A 20590-nucleotide genomic window follows, 5' to 3' on the forward strand; every position below is an offset into this window, starting at 1 on the left:
GAGAACGGCTTGGAGGATGGAATCAATTTTTAGTGAGTGTAGGCCTAATGCATTTTGTAAGGGGAAGGTTCCTTTCGAAATCAGCGCGATTCGAAATTCAATATGGCCGCCACGCTCACATCCTCAAAATAGGTTTCCACAATTTTAATTTCCATATGCAAACTAGCCACTCCACTAAGCCAACTTCACCATTATCTCACCTTCAACCTTAATAGGCTGAGGGGTTAGGCTCGTTTTGCGATGCTATTTTTCCAATTGTTCTTTGATGAACTGCCAGTTGGCGTCGGCACCAGCGTGATCACGTTTTTCAAGGGCGTCGTTGACCATATGGCACACGTCACTGCGGAACTCAGCCATGTCCCGGTAAATGGTTTCATTGAGCATCATGGACTCAGTGACTTTTGTGGCCAAAAGTTCAGAATCAGACACAGTGTCTGTGCGAGACTGAATCGAGGAGTCGTCATTGTTGAGAGTAACTTTTGGCTATATGGCCAAGGGATCACTGGACATAACAGGCATTTTCTGTGAAGGTGCACTTGTTGGCATACTGAGATTAATGGGCAGATCAGCATCAACCCCATGACCGAGGTCAGATGACAGGGCCTGAAGGCTTGCCTCACAGCGTTGTCTAACAGTTCTGGAAACAATGACCTCTCGGCGGTGGATGTTGTGTGCATCAGGCACAAGAACAGCGCTTCGGACAGCGTGTCGTTTGCTGGGCATCCTTTTCGATCCATGTGGCGAACTCAGCGCTTGACCAGTTTCGTTTCTGGCCGCCCACAGTCTTGTGGAATTGGTAGCCGTGGCCGACTTCCATCTGGTGATTGGTGAAGAAGTGGCGTGTTGCAATTGCACAGGTTCTTGACCTGGCTTGGCATAGTAAGCAATACCACGGTATCTGTGATGCAGACAGATGCTTCTTCAGCACATGACATACGGTGTAGTGGTAGTTAGGGCTTTGATAGGTGCACCCCCGGCAGTGGTACAAGTTGCGTGCCTGTTGCATCTTACTGAAATGGGAAAGAGGAGAGGTAAGATATTGATGTCCTCTATAATAAATAAATGTCAAATTACAAGTCCCTGATTTAGGAATACACTCTTGTAAGATTTTAAACTTACAAATATGTTGCCATGACAACAAAGATAAAATGAAGACAGCGCTTCTGAATTTCACAAGTGAAAATTAAGTTTGACATGGGCATTTCTAGCGACCTTCCGGTCTGTTTAGCCACAATGGTCAGAATAATTCTAATAGTGAGTAGGTCTCTTTGTTTTTCTCAGTGCATCTTTGGCCCAGGGCAAGAACTGAGTCCCAGCATATGGTTTGAGCCTGTTGTGGTGCACTCTTTTGTGTTTGCCTCGTGCATCTAACTGAACTCTATAGTCCAAATCATTTATTTTGTAAAGGACCAGGTATGGGCCTTCATAAGAACGTCATAATTTTGGCGTGATGTTGAGTTGTGTGATATCGGACAAAATTCACACCAGACTACCTCGGCGGTACTTGGTTAGACAGGTTTTGGCGTCATAATAACCTGTGCGTCTTTGCGCATACTTTTTCAGATGTTTCCTTGCTACATCATGTGCTACCAGAAAGCGATCTCTAAGTTCAGAGACATATTGGCCATATGAAGTAACATTCTCATCAGGGTGAGATTTACCAGTACCAAACATAACTTCTGATGGAAGTCTGACTTCTCTGTCCAGCATGAGCATGTAAGGGGACAGTCCTGTACTTTCATGAGGGGTGACCCTATATGCAGCAGCCATACAACCAAAATTCTCATCCCATTTAGTCTGTTGTCCTTTCATGTATGCTTTGATCATGCGGACTAGAGTTTTTTTGAAACGTTCAACTTGGCCATTGCAGGCAGCATGCCCACTTGCAGTGCGTGTCTTTCTTATTTCAAGTAATTTACAAACTTCTGCAAAGAGGTTGCTTTCATAGTTTCTGCCTTGGTCACTATGGAGGTCTAATGGACAGCCAAATCTAGCAATCACCTCATTCACAATTTTGTTGGCACATGTAACTGCAGTTTGATCAGGGACAGCAAATAACTCCACCCATTTGGTGTTATAATCACAAACAGACAAGACATAGTGATTTCCACTATCAGAGAGTGGAAATGGTCCCAGTATATCAGTTGACAGTCTGTCAAGGACTCCTCCAACAGGCATGGAGCCTAATGGTGCACGTGGTGGCTTTAGTGGAGGCTTGATGGAAGCACATTCGTCGCACCTTGCAATGCAAATTGTCACATCTTCACGCACTCCAAACCAATAAAAGTTTCTGAGTAACTTTTCTACAGTCTTTTTCTTGCCAAGATGGCCGCCACTCAATAGTGCTGCATGATTCATCCTTAATATCTCAGTTCTCATTGATCTTGGAACAAGGAGTTGTAAATAAGTGTCAGTACCATCCCTTTTCGCAAATTTTTTAAAGAGGACACAATTTCTCATGCACAAGTTGTGCCAATAGTTCCAATAATGACGTGTTGTCTGACTAGACTCAAAGACATCATCACCATTTGGGCGGCTGCCACCCTCCTGCCATTTGATAAGAGGTGCCAGATCTGGGTCGGCAAGTTGTTTGACTCTTAGGTCTGCTAAGCTATTACCAAGAGGGGTGGACACCAATTGAGGTGGTTGTTCAGACCTTAGAGTCACACGCTTGACTTCAGTGTGCTCATACCAGGTACTGAGCATGTCTATGGCTCTCTTCTGACACTTTTTGCACGGCCCACAGGGCATGACTTTGCTGTCATCACATGACAATCACGTGGGTTTGGACATCTTGACAACCCATCGGCATTTTGATGGATTTTACCAGGCCGATATTCAAGTTCAAAGAAGTATTGAGAGAGAGTCTCAATCCATCTCACTATTCTGTCTTTTGCTTCTTTGAGAGAGTACAACCAGACAATTGCCTGATGATCAGTTCTGACTTTAAAGAGTGGTTGACCAAGCAAGTAGAATTTGTAATATTTTATGAGGAACTTAACAGCTAACAGCTCACGGTCCGTGACACAGTAATTTCTTTCTGTTTTGTGTAGGGTTCTTGACCCATAGGCGATTACTCTTTCTTCACCATCTTGAACTTGTGAAAGGACTCCTCCAATGGTTTCACCACTGGCATCACAGTCAAGTATATCAGGACAATTTGGCTTTGGGTAGGCCATTACTGGTGGACTGGTGAGAATCTGTTTGATGTTCTCAAACGCTTCCTGGCATTTAGCCGTTGACTCAAATTTGTGATCTTTCTTTGTCAACCCAGTCAGTGGTCTCACTATCTCAGAAAATAATTTGATATGCCGACGGTAATAGGAGGCAAGCCCCAACAAACCTCGGACCTCAGTTTGGTTCTTGGGAGTTGGCCAATTGACCAACTTCATGACATTGTCGGGACCCTTCTGCTTTATCTATGGTTACTTTTCTCACTTCATCATGCCCAGTTTCAGGGTCACTACCAACATTGGCAATATCGAATATGAGTTCTGGTGACTCAGCTTTCATGTGGCGCACGCACACAAACTCATCCCTTTCTTGGGGATCTTCTTCTGCACAAATGACTTCAAATGGCTGGCTCACATCATTAGCCATACCCATTGTCATGTCCTGCTTGAGCGACTTCGGTTCTCTATCTAGATTCAGTACTCTTACTTTTACAGCAGCATTATCTAATGCATTCACAAGACATGGTGCTACAATTACACCCAGTGTCTCGGTCACAGTTTCCACATTCTCTACTAATAAACAACGGTCACACTTCTCTGAACCAGCCTCCCGGGGCTCAATAAAACAATCTATGTTACATTCACTGAATGCAGGCACCAATGTATGGTCTGCAGCATAAACTCGTCTAGCTTTAGTTTGCACTCCCACAAGCTTCAGGGGAACTTCAACCCCATTTATAATCATCAACTTTTCTCGCAACAACAAGTTAGCTGGCCCTTCAGGCTCTTTCAATAATATGTCTGCCCCTAGCAGTACATCATCTTCTATCTCTGCCACAATAATTTCTCTTGTTATAGTAAGTGGGCCAAGTTTAAGCTCAAATTTGGCTTTACCAAGTCGCGATATAGGTTTCCCATCAGCACCAGTCATAACTTCTGATTTCATTTCTAACTCTAGTTTGGGTCTCTGCCCAGTCTTAATTTGTTCATATATTTTCTTAGACATAAATGTCCTACTTGCTCCTGAATCTACTGTTATTAAAACTTGTTTCTTTTGGACTGCGCCAATAACATAAATACCACAAGGTAAAGACTTTTGTTGTCTTATTGTTTCATTTTCTTCAACTTTATCTCCAGCAACCTTTTCGTCACTAATTTTACCATTTTTTTCACCAATATCGCTACAAGTTGTCAGCGCAACAGAACTTTCATCGACCGTTTCGTTGCCCTCAGGAACGGCTGGAACTAGTTTTTCTGGGGTCGGGATTGATTTTTTACACGTGGTCCATGTGCCACTTCGCTATTATTGGTCCTATTTCTGGGACCAGTTCGGCCTGATGTTGCCTATTGGTATCAGTGTTCTGCCTATTTGAGAACTGTCGAGGAGGCCCTCGTTGCCTGTACTCATCTTGCATACCATGTTCGCGCAGCATTTCGCCACATTCGTATTGTCTATGGCCATATCGTCCACAGTGCCAACAGTTATCGTCCTGTTGCCGGGGTCTATAACCCCCACGATTGGACTGTCCTTGTCCATTTCAATCATTTTCTCTCTGTGGAGATTGTTCAAAATTGTTACATGCTGGGATGGTATTAGAAGATATAACTTTCTGTATACCAGCTATTATATCCTCGGTCATGTTTTTATAATTATCACTACCTGCAGTGGGCAGCTCACCGTGTTTATTCACCCCTGCTAAGGTACCTGTCTCAATGCCTGTTGTTTGGTCTGTTTTTGAATTCTTGGAAGTGTCAACTGAGACTTTTTTTATGCCAACATTGGCTCGTCTAGCATTTGACTGAGGCTGTTCTTCATCTGACTCACTGTCACTGTCAGAAACTATGACTGCACCATCTACAGTTCTAGAATGCCGTCCTTTTACACGGCCATTTCTTTTGGCACGTGTCTCCCTTAAAGCTTTGGATTCTCTTTATTTGACAACATGTGTCACAGCCTCGTCTAGAGTGGTTGGGCATTTGAGATATTCAACCTGGTGTTGACATTTCTCGTCCCACAACCCAACAATAAATCTGCGGAGTTTATCCGATTCACGGACACTGTTGTCCCGCCCAGGATAGGCCTTATCATAATACTTCTTCAACTCTGCACAATAGTTTTCAGCAGATTCATCTGATTTTTGCATTCTATTGGTAAATTTCTTACCATAATGGTACTTAGTTCGATCTTTTTGAAACGACTACTTACTTCTTTGATCAACTTGTCATAGTCTTGGCGAGTGTCCTCAGACAATTGGCCAAAAACAAACTCCCCTGCTGAACCTTCCAATCTGGGTATCAGCACATCTAGTTTAGCTTCATTAGACCACTTTCCTTGTTTGGCTACATCAGAAAAGCGATTGAACCAGATTTCCCAGGTTTCTGACCCCTTCCCAGTGAATGGTGATAGTCTTGGGTGTTTGTTCACCTTTGTCTTCACAGCTGCTTCTATGGCAGTAGTTTGAGGACTCAACAGCGGAGTCGATATCATGGGTTGTGATATATTGTTGTGGCCACTTATGCCCCTGTCACTAAGACCTAATTGTTTCTTCACTATTTCAACATTTGCCAACTGTGTGGAGGGTACATTTGGGAATTTATCCATGCATTGTAATTTTTCAAGTTCCGAACCGATCATTTCTGTTACCAGAGCACATTCAGTGGTAATCTTTTCTTTAACCTCATCGGTTGATTGTTGAAGGTTACTAGTTGTAACATCGGCCTGAGCATCTGATTTTTGACCAGAACTACTAGCTTTTATTTCTGGCACAGTGGCCAACTTTGCCTGTTTTGCTCTCGTGATAGCAGAGGTACATTGCTCATCAATCCTGACTGTCTGACTCATATCAGTAGGTTTGCTCTTGTCATTTTTATAACCAGGGCCTAAAAATGCTATTTCTAGGTCACTTAACACATCGTGAAATAAGGGCCTTGTTGGCCTCTCTTCATCGGATATAATCTCTATCTCACGTGCCTCATTTACCAACTCGGTGGTGTGGCGATTTTGAGTTAGATTGATTTACAGTATTGAACTTATAGACTGTTGGCGTAAAGGGCGTTGCCACAAGTGTGGGTTCGAGTCACAAAAATAACGAAGTCAGATATCAATAACAGTAACTTTGTTTAGAATTATAACAATGTAAACAACTTATATACATATAGGTATAAAGCATATATTGGTAGGTGTTTCCAAGAGATGGAAGATATTTCACTTATGAATTCAATACAATAAGGTACATTTCATAAGAACTAAATCTCTGGTCACACAATATTAGGCATCCTTTGCATAGAAGAAACTCAATCACTGCTTCACTAAATGTTAACAAAACACAGCTGATCTACGGTTGCTATGACGACGCATGTCACAGTGACATTGACCAGGGCCACGGGGGACGTAGTTATTTATTGATGTCCACCTTAATTTTACGTCATTACTTGACGCCTTTTATACCAAAACGCGACATCGCGTCGTGCTCTCTAAACCAATGACACAATTCGTAACAAAATGTAACGCCACAGAGCTTGCCGCTGATTGGCGCGTCAAGATGGCGATCAACACTTCGGTAAATTTACAACATGTTCTCCTAACTTTGGATTACAAACTCATCGGAAATATACAAGCTTTCGTAAAACCATGAATACAGTTTCTTTATAATATAAGGTAATCAGGCATCATTATTCAAACTTTCAGTTGATTTCATAAACATTGAGTAGGCGCGCGGCCCGAAGTTTCAGAAAATTCCCCTTCGCCACGTGTTCTCAAGAATCTCACAGCTGATTCAGCGTTACGAAAGTTCGGACAAAACTCATTTTGGAGGTAGATAGATGACTCAAAGGTAAATATATACATTATATTTGATTAGATACATTTGGGAAAATACCTTGATTCTCATACATATTAATTTTGAATAGTTTGGTTCATATATCTTTTCAATACGAGACGTTGATGCACCAGAGCAAACACGATATCACAACAAATTCCCGATCATTAATGCGATGACGTCATCACGAAACGGGCAGTGTCGTGTCAAACTCTTTTCAAAAGCATCTTATGGAACTGACAAAGCACCTGTATGTGGATAACGGATTTATATGAAAGATTGACCCAATGCCGAAAACCGCATTTAATTCGCATGCGTATTTTGTAAGATGGAAATCAACGACAGCCTGCTCGATCACAAGGCCGTTGACCTCACACAAAAATGTACGTGAAGCGCGCCACAGTATTACGGGCATAGCACAGTGTAAAATGTACAGGTAAACAACTTTGTACAGGACCATAGCCCATGTATTTGTACAGAAATGTACAGTGTACATTCCAACGGCAAAACCGGCTGAGATCAAAGGATTTTGAGCAAACTTGTTGTGATCATTTAAGCTGACCCTAGATCGTTTTCTGAGATAACTTGTTTTGAAACAAGTTCTTGAACATACTTCTTTTTACCTAACTCACTTTTTGAACTATATAAATCCTCAATTCTTTGCTAAATTGTCAAAATAACTATCTTCTTAACGATCCCACGACGATACAGAGTATTGAAGAGGTGATGGAAAGACCAGGTTTCAAATTTTGAAGATGATGATAGGTTGTCACCGAAAAATATAACTCAAACAATTTTGATCATAAAAACTCTAGGCAAAATCTCCACAAAGCCCCCAACCAAAATTCAAACCAGCTTGAATTTGAAACACGAGATTTTGATAGAAGTTAAATTTTACAACAAGATTCTCCCATCTACGACGCCAAAGGTATCATACCAATGAGCAAACTTACTCTTTTCCAATCCCTTTTAAATTTGGAAACCTTTTTACAAATACATGTACATCAAACATGAAACACCAATATAAATTTTCTTTAATATATAACAGTTCAAGAGTTCTGTTCATCTGTACTTTCAAAATCTTCTCCAGGATTAACCATCTACAGTTCTTACATTCCATCTAACGGGAGACTTGGCTTTATCCATAATATTCTAGTTCATATCATATCTCACATAATGCTAGATGTCACAGAATGATCACGTTAATATTCGAAACCGATCCCGTATGAGTAGCGAGCGCCGTAAATTTTGTTTAGATATCGTAACTGCCAAATTTTTTAAACACATAGGGCCAAATTCATAAAGGGCGTTTAGCTTAAAACAGCGTTTAACTACTGAATAGACAGATTCAGGTCCTTCATGTAAATCTTCACCGAATATGAATAGGCCCTGAAACTGATCAGGGAGTAGTTACACACGTCTAACCCTTAAACGCCCTTTATGAATTTGGCCCATAGTATTCTGATACGTATACAGTAACAACGTTACTACGTCACTCGACTATAGATTTTAGATATCGTAACTGTCGTTCATTTTATATAAAACACATAGTATCCCGATATGTACACAGTAACAATGTCACGACGTCACGAGGTCGTAGCATGGGCGATACACATTCTGATTTTATATAATTCGTAATTTCCAGGCATTTTACAACATGGAGTAATCCGATGATTAACAACGTCACGACGTGATTCGAGGTCGTAGCATGGGCGATATACATTCTGATTTTATTATTTTACGTAACGGCCGGGCCTTTCACAAACACAGAGTCATCCGATTTCACTCTTCGTTACTTGGTTTTCCGTACCTCCATTTTCTGATTTCCGTTATCATAGTACCGTCCGGCTTTGTTGTGACTGTAACTTTCTTAAACTCCCAGGGTATGAAATTGTCTAGTGAGGCCAGGTGGTTCTGTGTTGTAATTTTCTTCGAGTTCGATCCGGTATGTCTGGGGTCCTTTGGCTCCTCTCCAGGTACGGGTTCAAGAGGTATCATTTTCGGTGGCGATGTTGTTGCTGCCTTAATTGGCGTCGGCGTGTACGAAACTGGCGTAACATTGTAAGATACAATCGGCGCGGGAACATATTCTTCATCTAGAACAGCGGTTTTACTTGGAAGATATTCTTCGCTCGCAGGTACTGAGAGTGCATTCACCGCTTGTACACATTCCTCTTCTGCGGGTTCATAAGTACCTAGGCCGGGATTAGAGTTCACAGTCATATTAGCTATCATTTGGGCCGACTCATATCCATTTGACATTTCAGTGTTCTCATCATCAGAGATAGGTGACAGTTCCAAATTTGCAATGTATGATGAGCGCGGTTCGTCTTGTACGGGTGTCGAGTTAGTTGTATCCATCGACTCGTGCGGGTTCGTTTCAGTCATAAAGTCTATGTCAAAAATATGATCGCCGAATACATTAGCAAGTAATTGCTGATGTCTCTTGCTGTATGCTTGAAATCGTAAAGGGGACTCCTTGAAGCTGTCCTCGCCTGATTCGATCATTGTGACGACGGGTGACTGGGACATTTTCTCTCTTTTAGCTGCCAGTGGCTTATCTGTTATATTCGTCTTTGTTAAACAACTCAATGCGTGTTTTTCCGCTTTCTTATTGGTCGTAAAAACTTTCCCGCAGCGGTATATACAGAATGCTGTTTGATCAAACCTCGTGATTTGTTTACACTTCGATAGATGTTTCCTTAGGGATTCTTTATTAGTAAACTGTCGATGGCATCTCTCACATACACTAAACTTCTTCCGAGCAAATGGCATCTCTGTAAATGTAAAGAAGATAATATGAGTTAACATATAACGCAATCATTTTTTTTTTATAGAGGCGTAGAGCGGATCTAACAACTTTCGATCAGTCGTTTCGGTTTTCGTGGTTGTCTCTTTTCCATTTCGGTTACAGCATCCCAATTGTGGTCAACGTTGGTCTTCTCATCTGGATCGTGGCTTTCGTCACCGTTCGTGACATTTAACGTTTCGAATTCGATTAGAGTCCCAACTCCTTGATCATTTTCGCTTTCGCATTAAGATTCGGATTCCGAGGCGACTATTTCGGTTTGATACTCTTCGATTGTCCATGGTTTTGCGTTCACGCCATTATATTTCTTCAAGCGGTCATAGTGAGCAACTTTCGGTTGTGCGGCGCGGTTCTTCTGAATTCTGTATACTGTATCGTATAGGCGTTTTGTGATCATGAATGGTCCTAGCCAGTTACAACATAATTTCGTCGTAATTCCCTTCTTTCGCTTTGGTTGATATAACCATACGAACTCGCCGACTTGATACGGTCCTCCATGAGCTCGTTGATCGTATAAACGTTTCTGTCGAAGATGTTGCTGGCCGATGTAATTTCGTGTGTTTTTTCGTACGCTTCTTCCAAATCTCGTCTTAAATTCGTAGTAAATTCTGACGTTTCGACTTGTTCATCGTTCGGCGATCCGTACATAATGTCGATAGGCAGGTTCACTTCACGGCCAAAACACATGTGATAGGGCGAAAAGTTTGTGGTTGCATGCATCGCGGTACGATATGCAAACATGGCAAAAGGCAACTGTAAGTCCCAGTCTTTCTGGTTTTTCCTAATCATAACTGCTAACATGCTATTTAAACACCTGTTCATTCTTTCGATTTGACCGTCTGATTGAGGATGATACGCCGTCGTGGACGTTTTTTGAATCCCCAAGATCTCACAAACTTCTTTCATTACGTTTGACTCGAAATTGGTTCCTTTGTCTGTATGAAACTGTCGGAATGCGCCATAACGACAAACAAACTCTGATACGATCTTTCTTGAGTCCGTTTCAGCTTCTTGATTTGGCAAAGGGTATGCTTCCATCCATTTCGTAAAATGGCAACCGATAACGAGTACGAATCTGTTTTGGGGAGCGGTAATTGGCAATGGCCCAAGTATGTCAGCCGAAACTCTTTCCAAGGGTGCGCCAACTAAATATGTTTGTAAAGAGCTGTGTGATCTGTGAGGTGGAAATTTTCTCGACGCACGCTTGTCATTTTTCGCACAAAGCATAAATGACCCGTTTGATATTTTTGAAATAGAACCTTTTCTTTGCCTTCTCGTGCGTTTTCAATGATCGTAAATGCGCCGCGGTTCTCACTGAATGAAGTTGAGCAAAAATTTCCTCATGATATTCTTTTGGCAAGATCGTTTTATATTTTACAGTACGGCCGTCGCCTGACTCACATTTCTGACACAATACATTATTTCTGAATTCAAGTTGGTCCCACAATGACGAATAATGCCTATCGGATTCATTTTGTAAAGCAACTGACTCCCATGACGGACGTACATGGTTCTCCTCCTTTAATTTAACGATCCATTTCAATTGTGCGTCTTGACGTTGTGAATGTGCGATGCTATCTTCACTCCATCTTGGGTCCGTGCCAATTGTGATGACATTTACACATTGATTAACTGCATCGCAATTCCGTCGCATTTTTCTAACGGGCTTTTTGGCCTGATGATACCAATTCTTTGGTATCCACTTAATTTTTGCCGGCGCAGCATTTTCTAGGGGACCTGAGTAATCAGTTTGCACACCTATTTCATGTTGTTCAGACTCGCGGACTTCCATTTTCTCGTTTATATCCTTATTGCTATTAACGTGTACACTTGGAATTGACTACGTTTCTGCAATGGGCTTCTCGTAACTCATAACGATCACAGAATTTACAAGGTTTCCTCGAAAGAGCATCAGCTGCTCCATGGTCTTTGCCCGGTCTATGTAATATCTCAAAATCAAACGTGCCCAGATACTCGATCCATCTCGCTAACTGACCTTCGGGCTCTTTGAAATTTACCAACCATACTAGGCTACTGTGATCTACTCTTATCATAAATCTTTTCGCGTATAGAAAATGACGAAACTTTTTTACAAACGTGACTACAGCAAGCAGCCCACGACAGGTCACACAATAATTTTTCTCTGATTTATTCAACGTTTTACTGCCACACGCAATCACTCGTTTCTGTCCGTTCTGAATCTGGGAAATGATGCCACCCATACCAAAACCCGAGCAATCCGTATCAAGAATGAAACACCCACTTACCATGGGGTAAGCCAATATTGGGGCTGCTACAAGACATCGTTTTAACTTGATAAAGCTTTTCAAGGCTTCTTCAGACCACTCAAAGATTTGGTCTTTTCTTGTTAAGTCATGTAAGGGCTTGGCCTTATCACCAAAAATGGGGATGAAATTTTTATAGTACGTAACCAGACCAAGAAATGATCTAACGTCCGATAAGCTAGAGGGGCGTGCCGATGACGTCACCACCGCAATTTCCAGCCATGATGTGCTGCATAAATCAAATCGAATGACTCAACGTTCATATCGTCCCAGTTCGCAGTATCATCGTTGCCCTTTGATACCCCCTTGTTTTTAAGGGCGCTGATCAACTCCTTCAGGACACGATTTTCTTTCATTAGCATATCGACACATTCCTGAATACTTTTCGTTTTCTTCTCCACATCAACCATGCGATAGACGATCGTCATATAACTGATATCCTCCGGGTGAATCTTTGGCAGGGCACCCAGCTGCATTGTTGAAACCACTATATTCGGCATGGCACCAGCGGCATCGAGCTTTCCCATCGCCCCCATGATATCACCGATATGGGCCTCCTCTGCAGTTCTAGTAGCAGATGACTGGCGACTCTTTTTGATACCGATTATATCCTTGCCAGCTGCTTCCCACAAGAGGTCCTTCGCTTTCGTAACATCATCTCCCGTAAAGTTCTGGATGGCCACCTTTTTGGCTCACCGTTCGGGGAGTCTATACGTTAGCCCTGTGTCCGTCGTCGTCGTCGTCGTCCGTCGTCGTCCGTATCCTGTGTGGCACGTTTCTTAACCGCTTGTGCTATGAACTTGAAACTTTGTACACATGACTCCCTAGGTCAGAGGTACTCTGACACTGAATTGCGGTCCGGTCTGGTTCATGACTTGGCCACCAGGGGGCTAAAACTTAAAACATAAAAAGTGTGATATGTCTCTTATTAATGATCCGTTTTAAAAAAATTTTTATGGTAGGTACTCCTGGCAAGGATACATCACATATCGTACGGGTTTTTGATTTGACCTACCTTTTAAGGTCACAGAGGTCAAATGGTGTAAATTGGCCGTTAGGATGTAACGATGGCACGTTTCTAAACTGCAATGACTATTAATCCCAAATTTGGTACACATTTACCCCTTAGTCAGGTGATCTCAGGGACCGAAGTTTGGTCCAATATGATTCACCACTTGACCACCAGGGGGCAAAATCCAAAAACCTTAAAATGTGATTATTCCTTAACTTCTTGCCCGATTGCCACCAATTTGATATCATGGGTACATCTAACCACCATACAGTATATGTCACACAGGTTTTTAATTTGACCTTCTTGTCAAGGTCACAGAGGTCAAATGGCGTAAATTGGCCGTCAGGCCGTAACTATGGCACGTTTCTTAACTGCAATGACTATTGATCACAAATTAAGTACACATGTACCCCTTGGTCAGGTGATCTCAGGTACCGAAGTTTGGTGCGATCTGATTTGCCGTTTGGCCTCCAGGGAGGGGGCCAAATCCTAAATTCTTCAAAATGCCATTATTCCTAGTAATTACTTGCCCGATTGGCACCAATTTTATATCATAGGTACATCTTATTTTAACAACCATTCAATGTGTCACCCGGGTCTTCTTTGATTTGACCTACTTTTCAAGGTCACAGAGGTCGAATGTACTGTAAATTGGCCAATTTGGGGAAATTGTAATTGCTTGGACCTACGTCAAACTTAACACTACATGACACAATACCATGCTCTTTATCCATCTTCCCTCCACATGAGGTGAGCACAATGGCCCTGGCCATTTCATTGATATTGCTCCGCGAGGCTGATTGCATCGTGTATGCAAGATATGCTAGTAGGGCACTGTCTACTACATGTACTCTACCCTTCTGGGGTGCGGTATTTTCAGGAATATCTGCAATCGTCTCAGCATCGGAAATTTCAGCCTCACCATCGGCATCGACAAGGTCTCTTCCGGTTGTTTTTAAATCTGGACTTCCTAAGCCCTCCTGTGGCGAACGTTGATCGCATTTACACTTTTCCCCAGCTAGTCTGGGCGTTCCAGAGAAATGTTCAGCAATGGTCTTTGAGGCCAGTGAAGCGTGACGAAAGTTCGGCTATGCTCGTTGCCCACTGCTAATGAACATACATATGTACACGTACATGTATGTTCACACTTAGGACAGTCTTTCAGCAACAAACCACAACGGTTTTTGCAAGAAGTAGGAATAAAACCTCTTTCGCCCAACAATCACTGGATACTCTCTCCTCAGCTCTATCTTACTAATGTCTTTTCATCGTCGAACGATAGTTATTAACTATGAAAAAAACGTGATTTTTTATCGGAGCAGAAAAATTAGATTCCCTGCACACTCGTGACTCAATGTTTTGAAAAGAGTTTGTTGTCAATTGAAGGTTTGATAGGATCATGTGGGTCCTTGGCTCTTGGTTCAGAAGATTTCCTTGTAGACAATGTTCAGAATGTGGGATTGAGCTTGAAGACTTGATGGATTGACATATATAACAGTAAAAAAGTCTCTTTATTTTCAAACACATCTCGACGATGAAGCTTCAACGAACGACGAAGACATATGATGATGATGTAGACAGGGGATGATGATGATGTAGACAGCGGATGATGATGATGTAGACAGCGGATGATGATGGTTCAACTGGAACGATAGAAAGAACTCCTGAGCATCTAATATGAACAATAATAGAACATCTAAATCAATATACCAATATACCAATATACCAATATACCAATAGTTAGTCTTGTCACAATCTAGGACAATGTCACATCCAGAGACAAGTCCTTCACAATCACAACTTAAGATTCATTACGGACGGTGGCGCCGCCAAGTGAGAAGACAGCGGAACTAACCGACACACGAGGGACAGATAACAAAGTGTCCAAAAACAACCGGAATGTACTAAAGTGTAGCAAAAACATCTCCGATGAAGAGATTAACATCAATAGTTTGCTCTGAATAACAGTTGGGAACCTTACATAAGGGTTTTAGAGTCAAAATGTTGCATTAGGTGGGCTGGCGGGGAAAACCAGGCCGGCATCCTGGACAACACGGCATTGCCGACTTTACAATAAGTTTACAGCCAATCTATGGCTCTTTGACACTCTTTCTATACATCTATAGAATGCTTACATTACGCTATCCTTTTCCACACATGCTTCTCAGCAAATTTACCTCAGAAAACATTCATGATTCATAAGCATAGGGAGGCCGCGTACAAATGTACACTGTACATAGCAATAGCATTAAAGGGAGAGCGGCAAAACGTCCAAACAAATATGGAGGCAGATCTGTGATAGAATAAGAGTCCACAGCACATTCTGACAGAGGGAGATGCTTGACACAATCTTAAACCTGTTAATACTCAAGTGGGCAGAATTCTGATGGGGTAAATATGGTATTTGGAGTAAAAATAGTGGTGAAGCCTACCTTTATGATGACAGTTGAAAAAGGGATAATCCAAGATGGAAGGGAAGACCCGTAAAGGTTACGTGGACAAGGTTAAAGGAAAGGCAAAAAAAAACACATAATTTTAAAACCCGACATTTGACGAAAATGTTACACAACCCCCAACCAAAATTCGAACCTAGTCGAATTTAACAAGTGAAAAATTATGTCAAGCTCTCAATAAAAACGCGTCTACATGGGAAACTCCCAACACTCCTCCGTCGTCTTCTGAGTGCCGTCAGGCAGAATCTCCGTAATCTTCCTCGTGTACCTTCTAGGGACGACTCCGTCAAACACGTTCTTTGGTAGATAGTTGGGTGCTGGCTTCACCTTCGGTACCCGTGGTTTCAGAAAAGGCGGACAGGGGGGCCTAAACGCGGCCATGTCCTGTGGCATGAACAGGTCTGTTCCGAGGTTCCCTTGGTCCATCCGCTTGGTCGGGGAGACCACCACAACCGTCTCAAGGTGAGTTACATCTTGCTGCTGGTTTCCGGATGTGGCGGAGGCCTCCATCGGTACTTCAGTCCTTGGCGGTGTAGTAGTCGGACCATCCTTGGCCGGGCATGGTGGAACATCATCGGTCTGCTGGCACGGTGGAACCTGGTCTGGCGTGTCCAGGTTCGGACCGGACAGGCGGCAGGGGCTACTATTGGTATTAGTCAGCTGATTCATGGTTAGACCAACTGGACTGCTGGGGCTCTCCACGACCGGTTGGTCCACAGTCACGGTGGGACTTGAATTGCAGGTTTTATCTCCTGTCGACTGGTCTACAGTCACGGTGGGGCTTGGACTGCCTGTTTTATCTTCTGTTGACTGGTCTACAGTCACGGTGGGGCTTGCTGACCAGCTGGGGCTTGCTGCCAGGCTGCCAGTAGAGCTGGCGGCAGGACTATACCTTCCTAAGTCCGGGTCCGCCATGGCCGCACGGGATGGGTCTTGCGTCGGCGTGTCAAACGCACTTATAATCATTACATCAGAGTCGGAGCAGTCCTCAAACGGGTAATCTGGCTCGTGATCTGTCTCTTTGGCAAGGGGTTCAACGCGTGACGCCTCAGCCCTGCTAGTTTGTTTCTTCTGAGCAGTAGCCTCATGGATTCTGGCCTCCACTGCCGCTCTGCGTGCTGCCTTCGTGGAGCTGGGCTTGAACTTTCTGACTTGGGCGTCAGGCTCACCTTCCGAGGATGGCTTGGTTTTCATTGTGTTGGCGGGCCCATGGCGCTTGGTGGCCGACGACACTTGCTTTCCTGAGGGTGTTGGGGTCGGGGACTCATCCCCAAAGCATTCTCTCATGAGGCGGGCTTCTAATTCACATGGTGGCGATGATGGAGCCGTGACGGACACCTCGTCTGCCTCGGAGCACACAGACTCCCAATCGTCACTTGAGTCGTCACTTGATTCTTCTTCATTGTCGTTCTTTCGGCGGCGGTGGTGGTGGTGGTGCTTTGCGGCAGCCGACTCTGTGGCCCAGAAACTTTAGTCGGTTAGTGAAAACAGCGTTGCAGAAACGACACTCGAACAGATCGGCAGGTTTACCTCTTGTCGTTGGTTTGACTATCTTTGACCTCAGGGTAGGGACCGTCGGGTTAGAAGAGGGTTTGTTGATTGTTTTCATTTTGGGGAGTGAAGGTGTTGATGGTTGGTTCTGAAACGATGCATCCGAGTGATTAACATTAACCGCCAACCTTGCTAAATCATCGAGATACAGAAGTAACAGTGAATCATTTGGATCTTGTTGAGTCGCCAAACTCCTCACCTTGTCTTTCATATCTTTTACCAATACATCCTTCTCCTTACCATCCAGGCGCTGTCTTTTTGGTGGAAGAGGTGTCGGAGGAGACACAGATCGTCGCGCAGGTTGAGTCAGCTGTTGGGGTGTAGCCATAGATGCCCCCGACAATTCCTGAAAAAAAGAGAATTAAATTAGCCACTCTGCGTATATATGAAAATAGTTAGTCAAAAACCACCTTGCTGCTTACCAATGCCCGCAAATTTATTTTTTTTTCCCCTCTTAACTTTAAAACTGTGGGGAACACTGAACAACATACCGGTATGTGCACATTGAGCCAAAATAGTTTACAGAAGTCGCGCAAGACCTCAATGTGTTACTGCTAAGCCAATTCAGTTCATTGACAGCCATTCACTTCCACCGAACATCAACTCTACCAAAATAACCTGTCAGTGAAACATTATAACAATAACAGACACTCTCACCACCCTCTACCACACAGACCATTGAAAATATCACCACATACCTGCAACTCTTGGCCTCTTGGATGTCCAACCTCGTTAGCATATATAATCGGCCGATGCAACAACAGCCTACTGTTGTCAAGATTACTTTCCCGATCAGCCAGATCCATAATACCGTCTGGTGAGGTCCCCGTCAAATCAGTAAAATGGCGCTTCACATCCGCTATTGGCAACATGGAAATGTCCTGATCAACCACCATTCTCACAAATTCCTTGGGAGCGGCATCTGCTGCCTTGAAGTTTGCCAACAAGGGAAGTAAATCCCTTCCACGAAGGGTATGTTGCCTCTTAATCACCGTTGGCACAACCATTGTAAAGCTGAAAGAAACCAACATTAAAGATAATACCGTAACGATAATAACACAGCCCAGGCCCCAGGAAAACAGGCGAGCACTACACAGATAATAAATCCAATGCATTCTACGTGAAAACACCAGCAGATGGTATGGACTGCCAACTCGAATGGATAACCACTGAACCAGTAACTGCCACTGGTACTAGGCCTATATGTAGCAAGACCGGCTAATCATGTAAACATGCTTGTAGGCCCGGAAAAGAACGAAGACATTACACCGGAGGCAAAAATCCACTGTTCCCTGGCATCTAGGCCAGCAGGGCCTATCCAAAAGCAACACGTAATCGGGCCAAACAACTTGCTAAAGGGTGCTGTCACCGAGCATAGACATAAAATGACCAATCGAAATACACTAGGCCCTATACAGACCAAAACGAAAAATCCTGATTGGTGTAATACTTCCTCGGATACACGCATACTAGGTCTACATAGAAACCCTACATGTACACTCCAACATGCGGGGCATAGATACCATACACACAGCATACACATCAACATACACAATGCATTGTGGCCACCGCCATGTTACGAATTCCGCCCTTGCTCGGCGGAATTTTGTATTTTAAAGCCCTTGCTCGACTCGCCCTTGCTCGGCGTATTGGCCCTTGCTCGGCCGTTACCTAGCCCTTGCTCGGCATGACAACCCGGGAAATAGCAAATATTTACCAAAATCGGGAGCTCCGAAGTATCGCCGTTCCAGTGAGAGCGCCTCACACATGAAAAAGGAATAGAATCATCGTTCGCCGCATAGTGTCGCTAGTGATGGGGGAAAACCGGTGGCTAGTTGAGCCAGCATCTCTGGGGCTGTCCTAGAAGACCCATTTGACCTGAAATTTGGTGCTGTTGGCAATGCTGCTGATGTTGATGGCACTGCAGATTCCACACCACCAGAGATTCCAGCTCAGCTTGGGCTGTCACCAAAAAGGCTCACTATCTTCTGTGACACGGGGTCTAACGGTCGTGGGCCTGGTCCACCTCCGGTCTTCCTCTTCTCTCTCTTTTCCTTGGCTATCTTATTCTTGGCTCCACTTGTCAGCCCTTGCCATTTGCACTTAATTTCCCTCCAGGTTCTCTGTTCCACCCCCTGGGCATTAATTTTTCTTGAAATATCATACCAAACACTCTTCTTTAGTTTGTTGGTGACAGTGTTTGTCAACTTTGATGTTAAAAGCTTGATGTGTGGCTCTGCTAGGTCGAGCAGCAGAGCCACCCCTTTATCCGTAAAGTTCTTCTTTCTAACAATTTTACCATTCTCTTCTGCAGCAGACAGCTCTTGGTCAGACATTTTTTTTGATACAGGAAGTGAGATGACAAGGTGCATTGTGGGATAATCCACTGACAAATCCACTGACAACTAAAAGGGTCTAAAAATTGGCTTTGAGCAACTCATACTTGTCGGTGGATTACCTATCGGCCGACAACTGATTTTTATCCACCGACAACACTTATCGACTGATAACCTTATCGGTGCTCTAAACAACCGGGCCCAGATTACGAAGTATAATATCACAAATGCGAAGCATAGGGTGTAATTCATCAACAACAATATTTCGTGAGTCTATAATGAAAATAGGCAAACCTTTCGAGACCCAATTCCTGGCTTGAATGGCATCTTCACATGTATTTTCATATGTGCGGATCATAGAATCAGCAAGGTAGAAATCCCATGGCCTTGATGTGACAGCCATTTCATCCTTATTGATTCTACTCCACACACAACACTGGTTGGCAGTGGATCCATTCAAGCCAAATGCAAGCTGAAGATATTTCATATCTGAGCCAAAGAGAACTTCTACAGGATAAACCTGTCCATCAAATTCAACATTCCCTTTATGAATAGCAGAATTGATTTGTTTTACTAAGGGAGCCAATGCCTTCTCTAGTGTTTCATAGGTTTCCGGGGCATTTACAATAGCCAGTGCACATGGTGGACTTCTTGGGGTTCCTTCCCCCATTACCCGACAGACAGACATAGTCAAGAAACTTGCTGACCTGGTAATCTTCGCGCCATCACCACAAATTTTGATTTTGTACTTTGCACTAGACCCCTGCTCTGTTTCAGAAATTTTGATTAGGTTTGAAACCTGCTCATTGAAGTCAACGTATGCGCCCGGTACTCCACCTTCACACCGATGTATAGTAAACAATGTGTTCAGACTACTTCTGCATTGTACAATGAGGTGTTTTGAAGGCAGCCCAGATTGACCAGTCATAACTAGTTGATAATACCCAGCATCACTCACAAAGAAGGAGTCAAGAATGTAGACAAGTTTCTCTATCTTCTTCTTGTCATCTGCAGGTAAACTGTCAAATGACCCTTTTGTGGTGTCTTCAAAGTCAATGTTATGCAGCTGACCAGAAAATGTTGATTTCACACTTTGTTCTGCTGTGCCAACTCACAATTGACTTGTTTGACCCGATCTAGTTCACCATGCAAT

General features: G+C 43.3%; 1 protein-coding gene across 1 annotated transcript; it reads right to left on the minus strand.

The window, feature by feature from the left end:
- Nucleotides 1-19053: 19053 nt before the first annotated feature.
- On the minus strand, nucleotides 19054-19437 carry LOC135495271 (nuclear apoptosis-inducing factor 1-like). Its single transcript, XM_064783735.1, has one exon. It carries the CDS (start codon nucleotides 19435-19437, stop codon nucleotides 19054-19056), a length of 384 nt encoding a protein of 127 aa, XP_064639805.1.
- Between the last annotated feature and the right edge of the window lie 1153 nt (nucleotides 19438-20590).

This window comes from Lineus longissimus, chromosome 11, assembly GCF_910592395.1.
Source record: "Lineus longissimus chromosome 11, tnLinLong1.2, whole genome shotgun sequence".
Taxonomy (NCBI): Eukaryota; Metazoa; Nemertea; class Pilidiophora; order Heteronemertea; family Lineidae; genus Lineus; species Lineus longissimus.

Excerpts from the sequence above, each read along its gene's own strand:
- LOC135495271 (XM_064783735.1), bottom strand. The coding sequence starts at position 19,437 with ATGTCTGACCAAGAGCTGTCTGCTGCAGAAGAGAATGGTAAAATTGTT.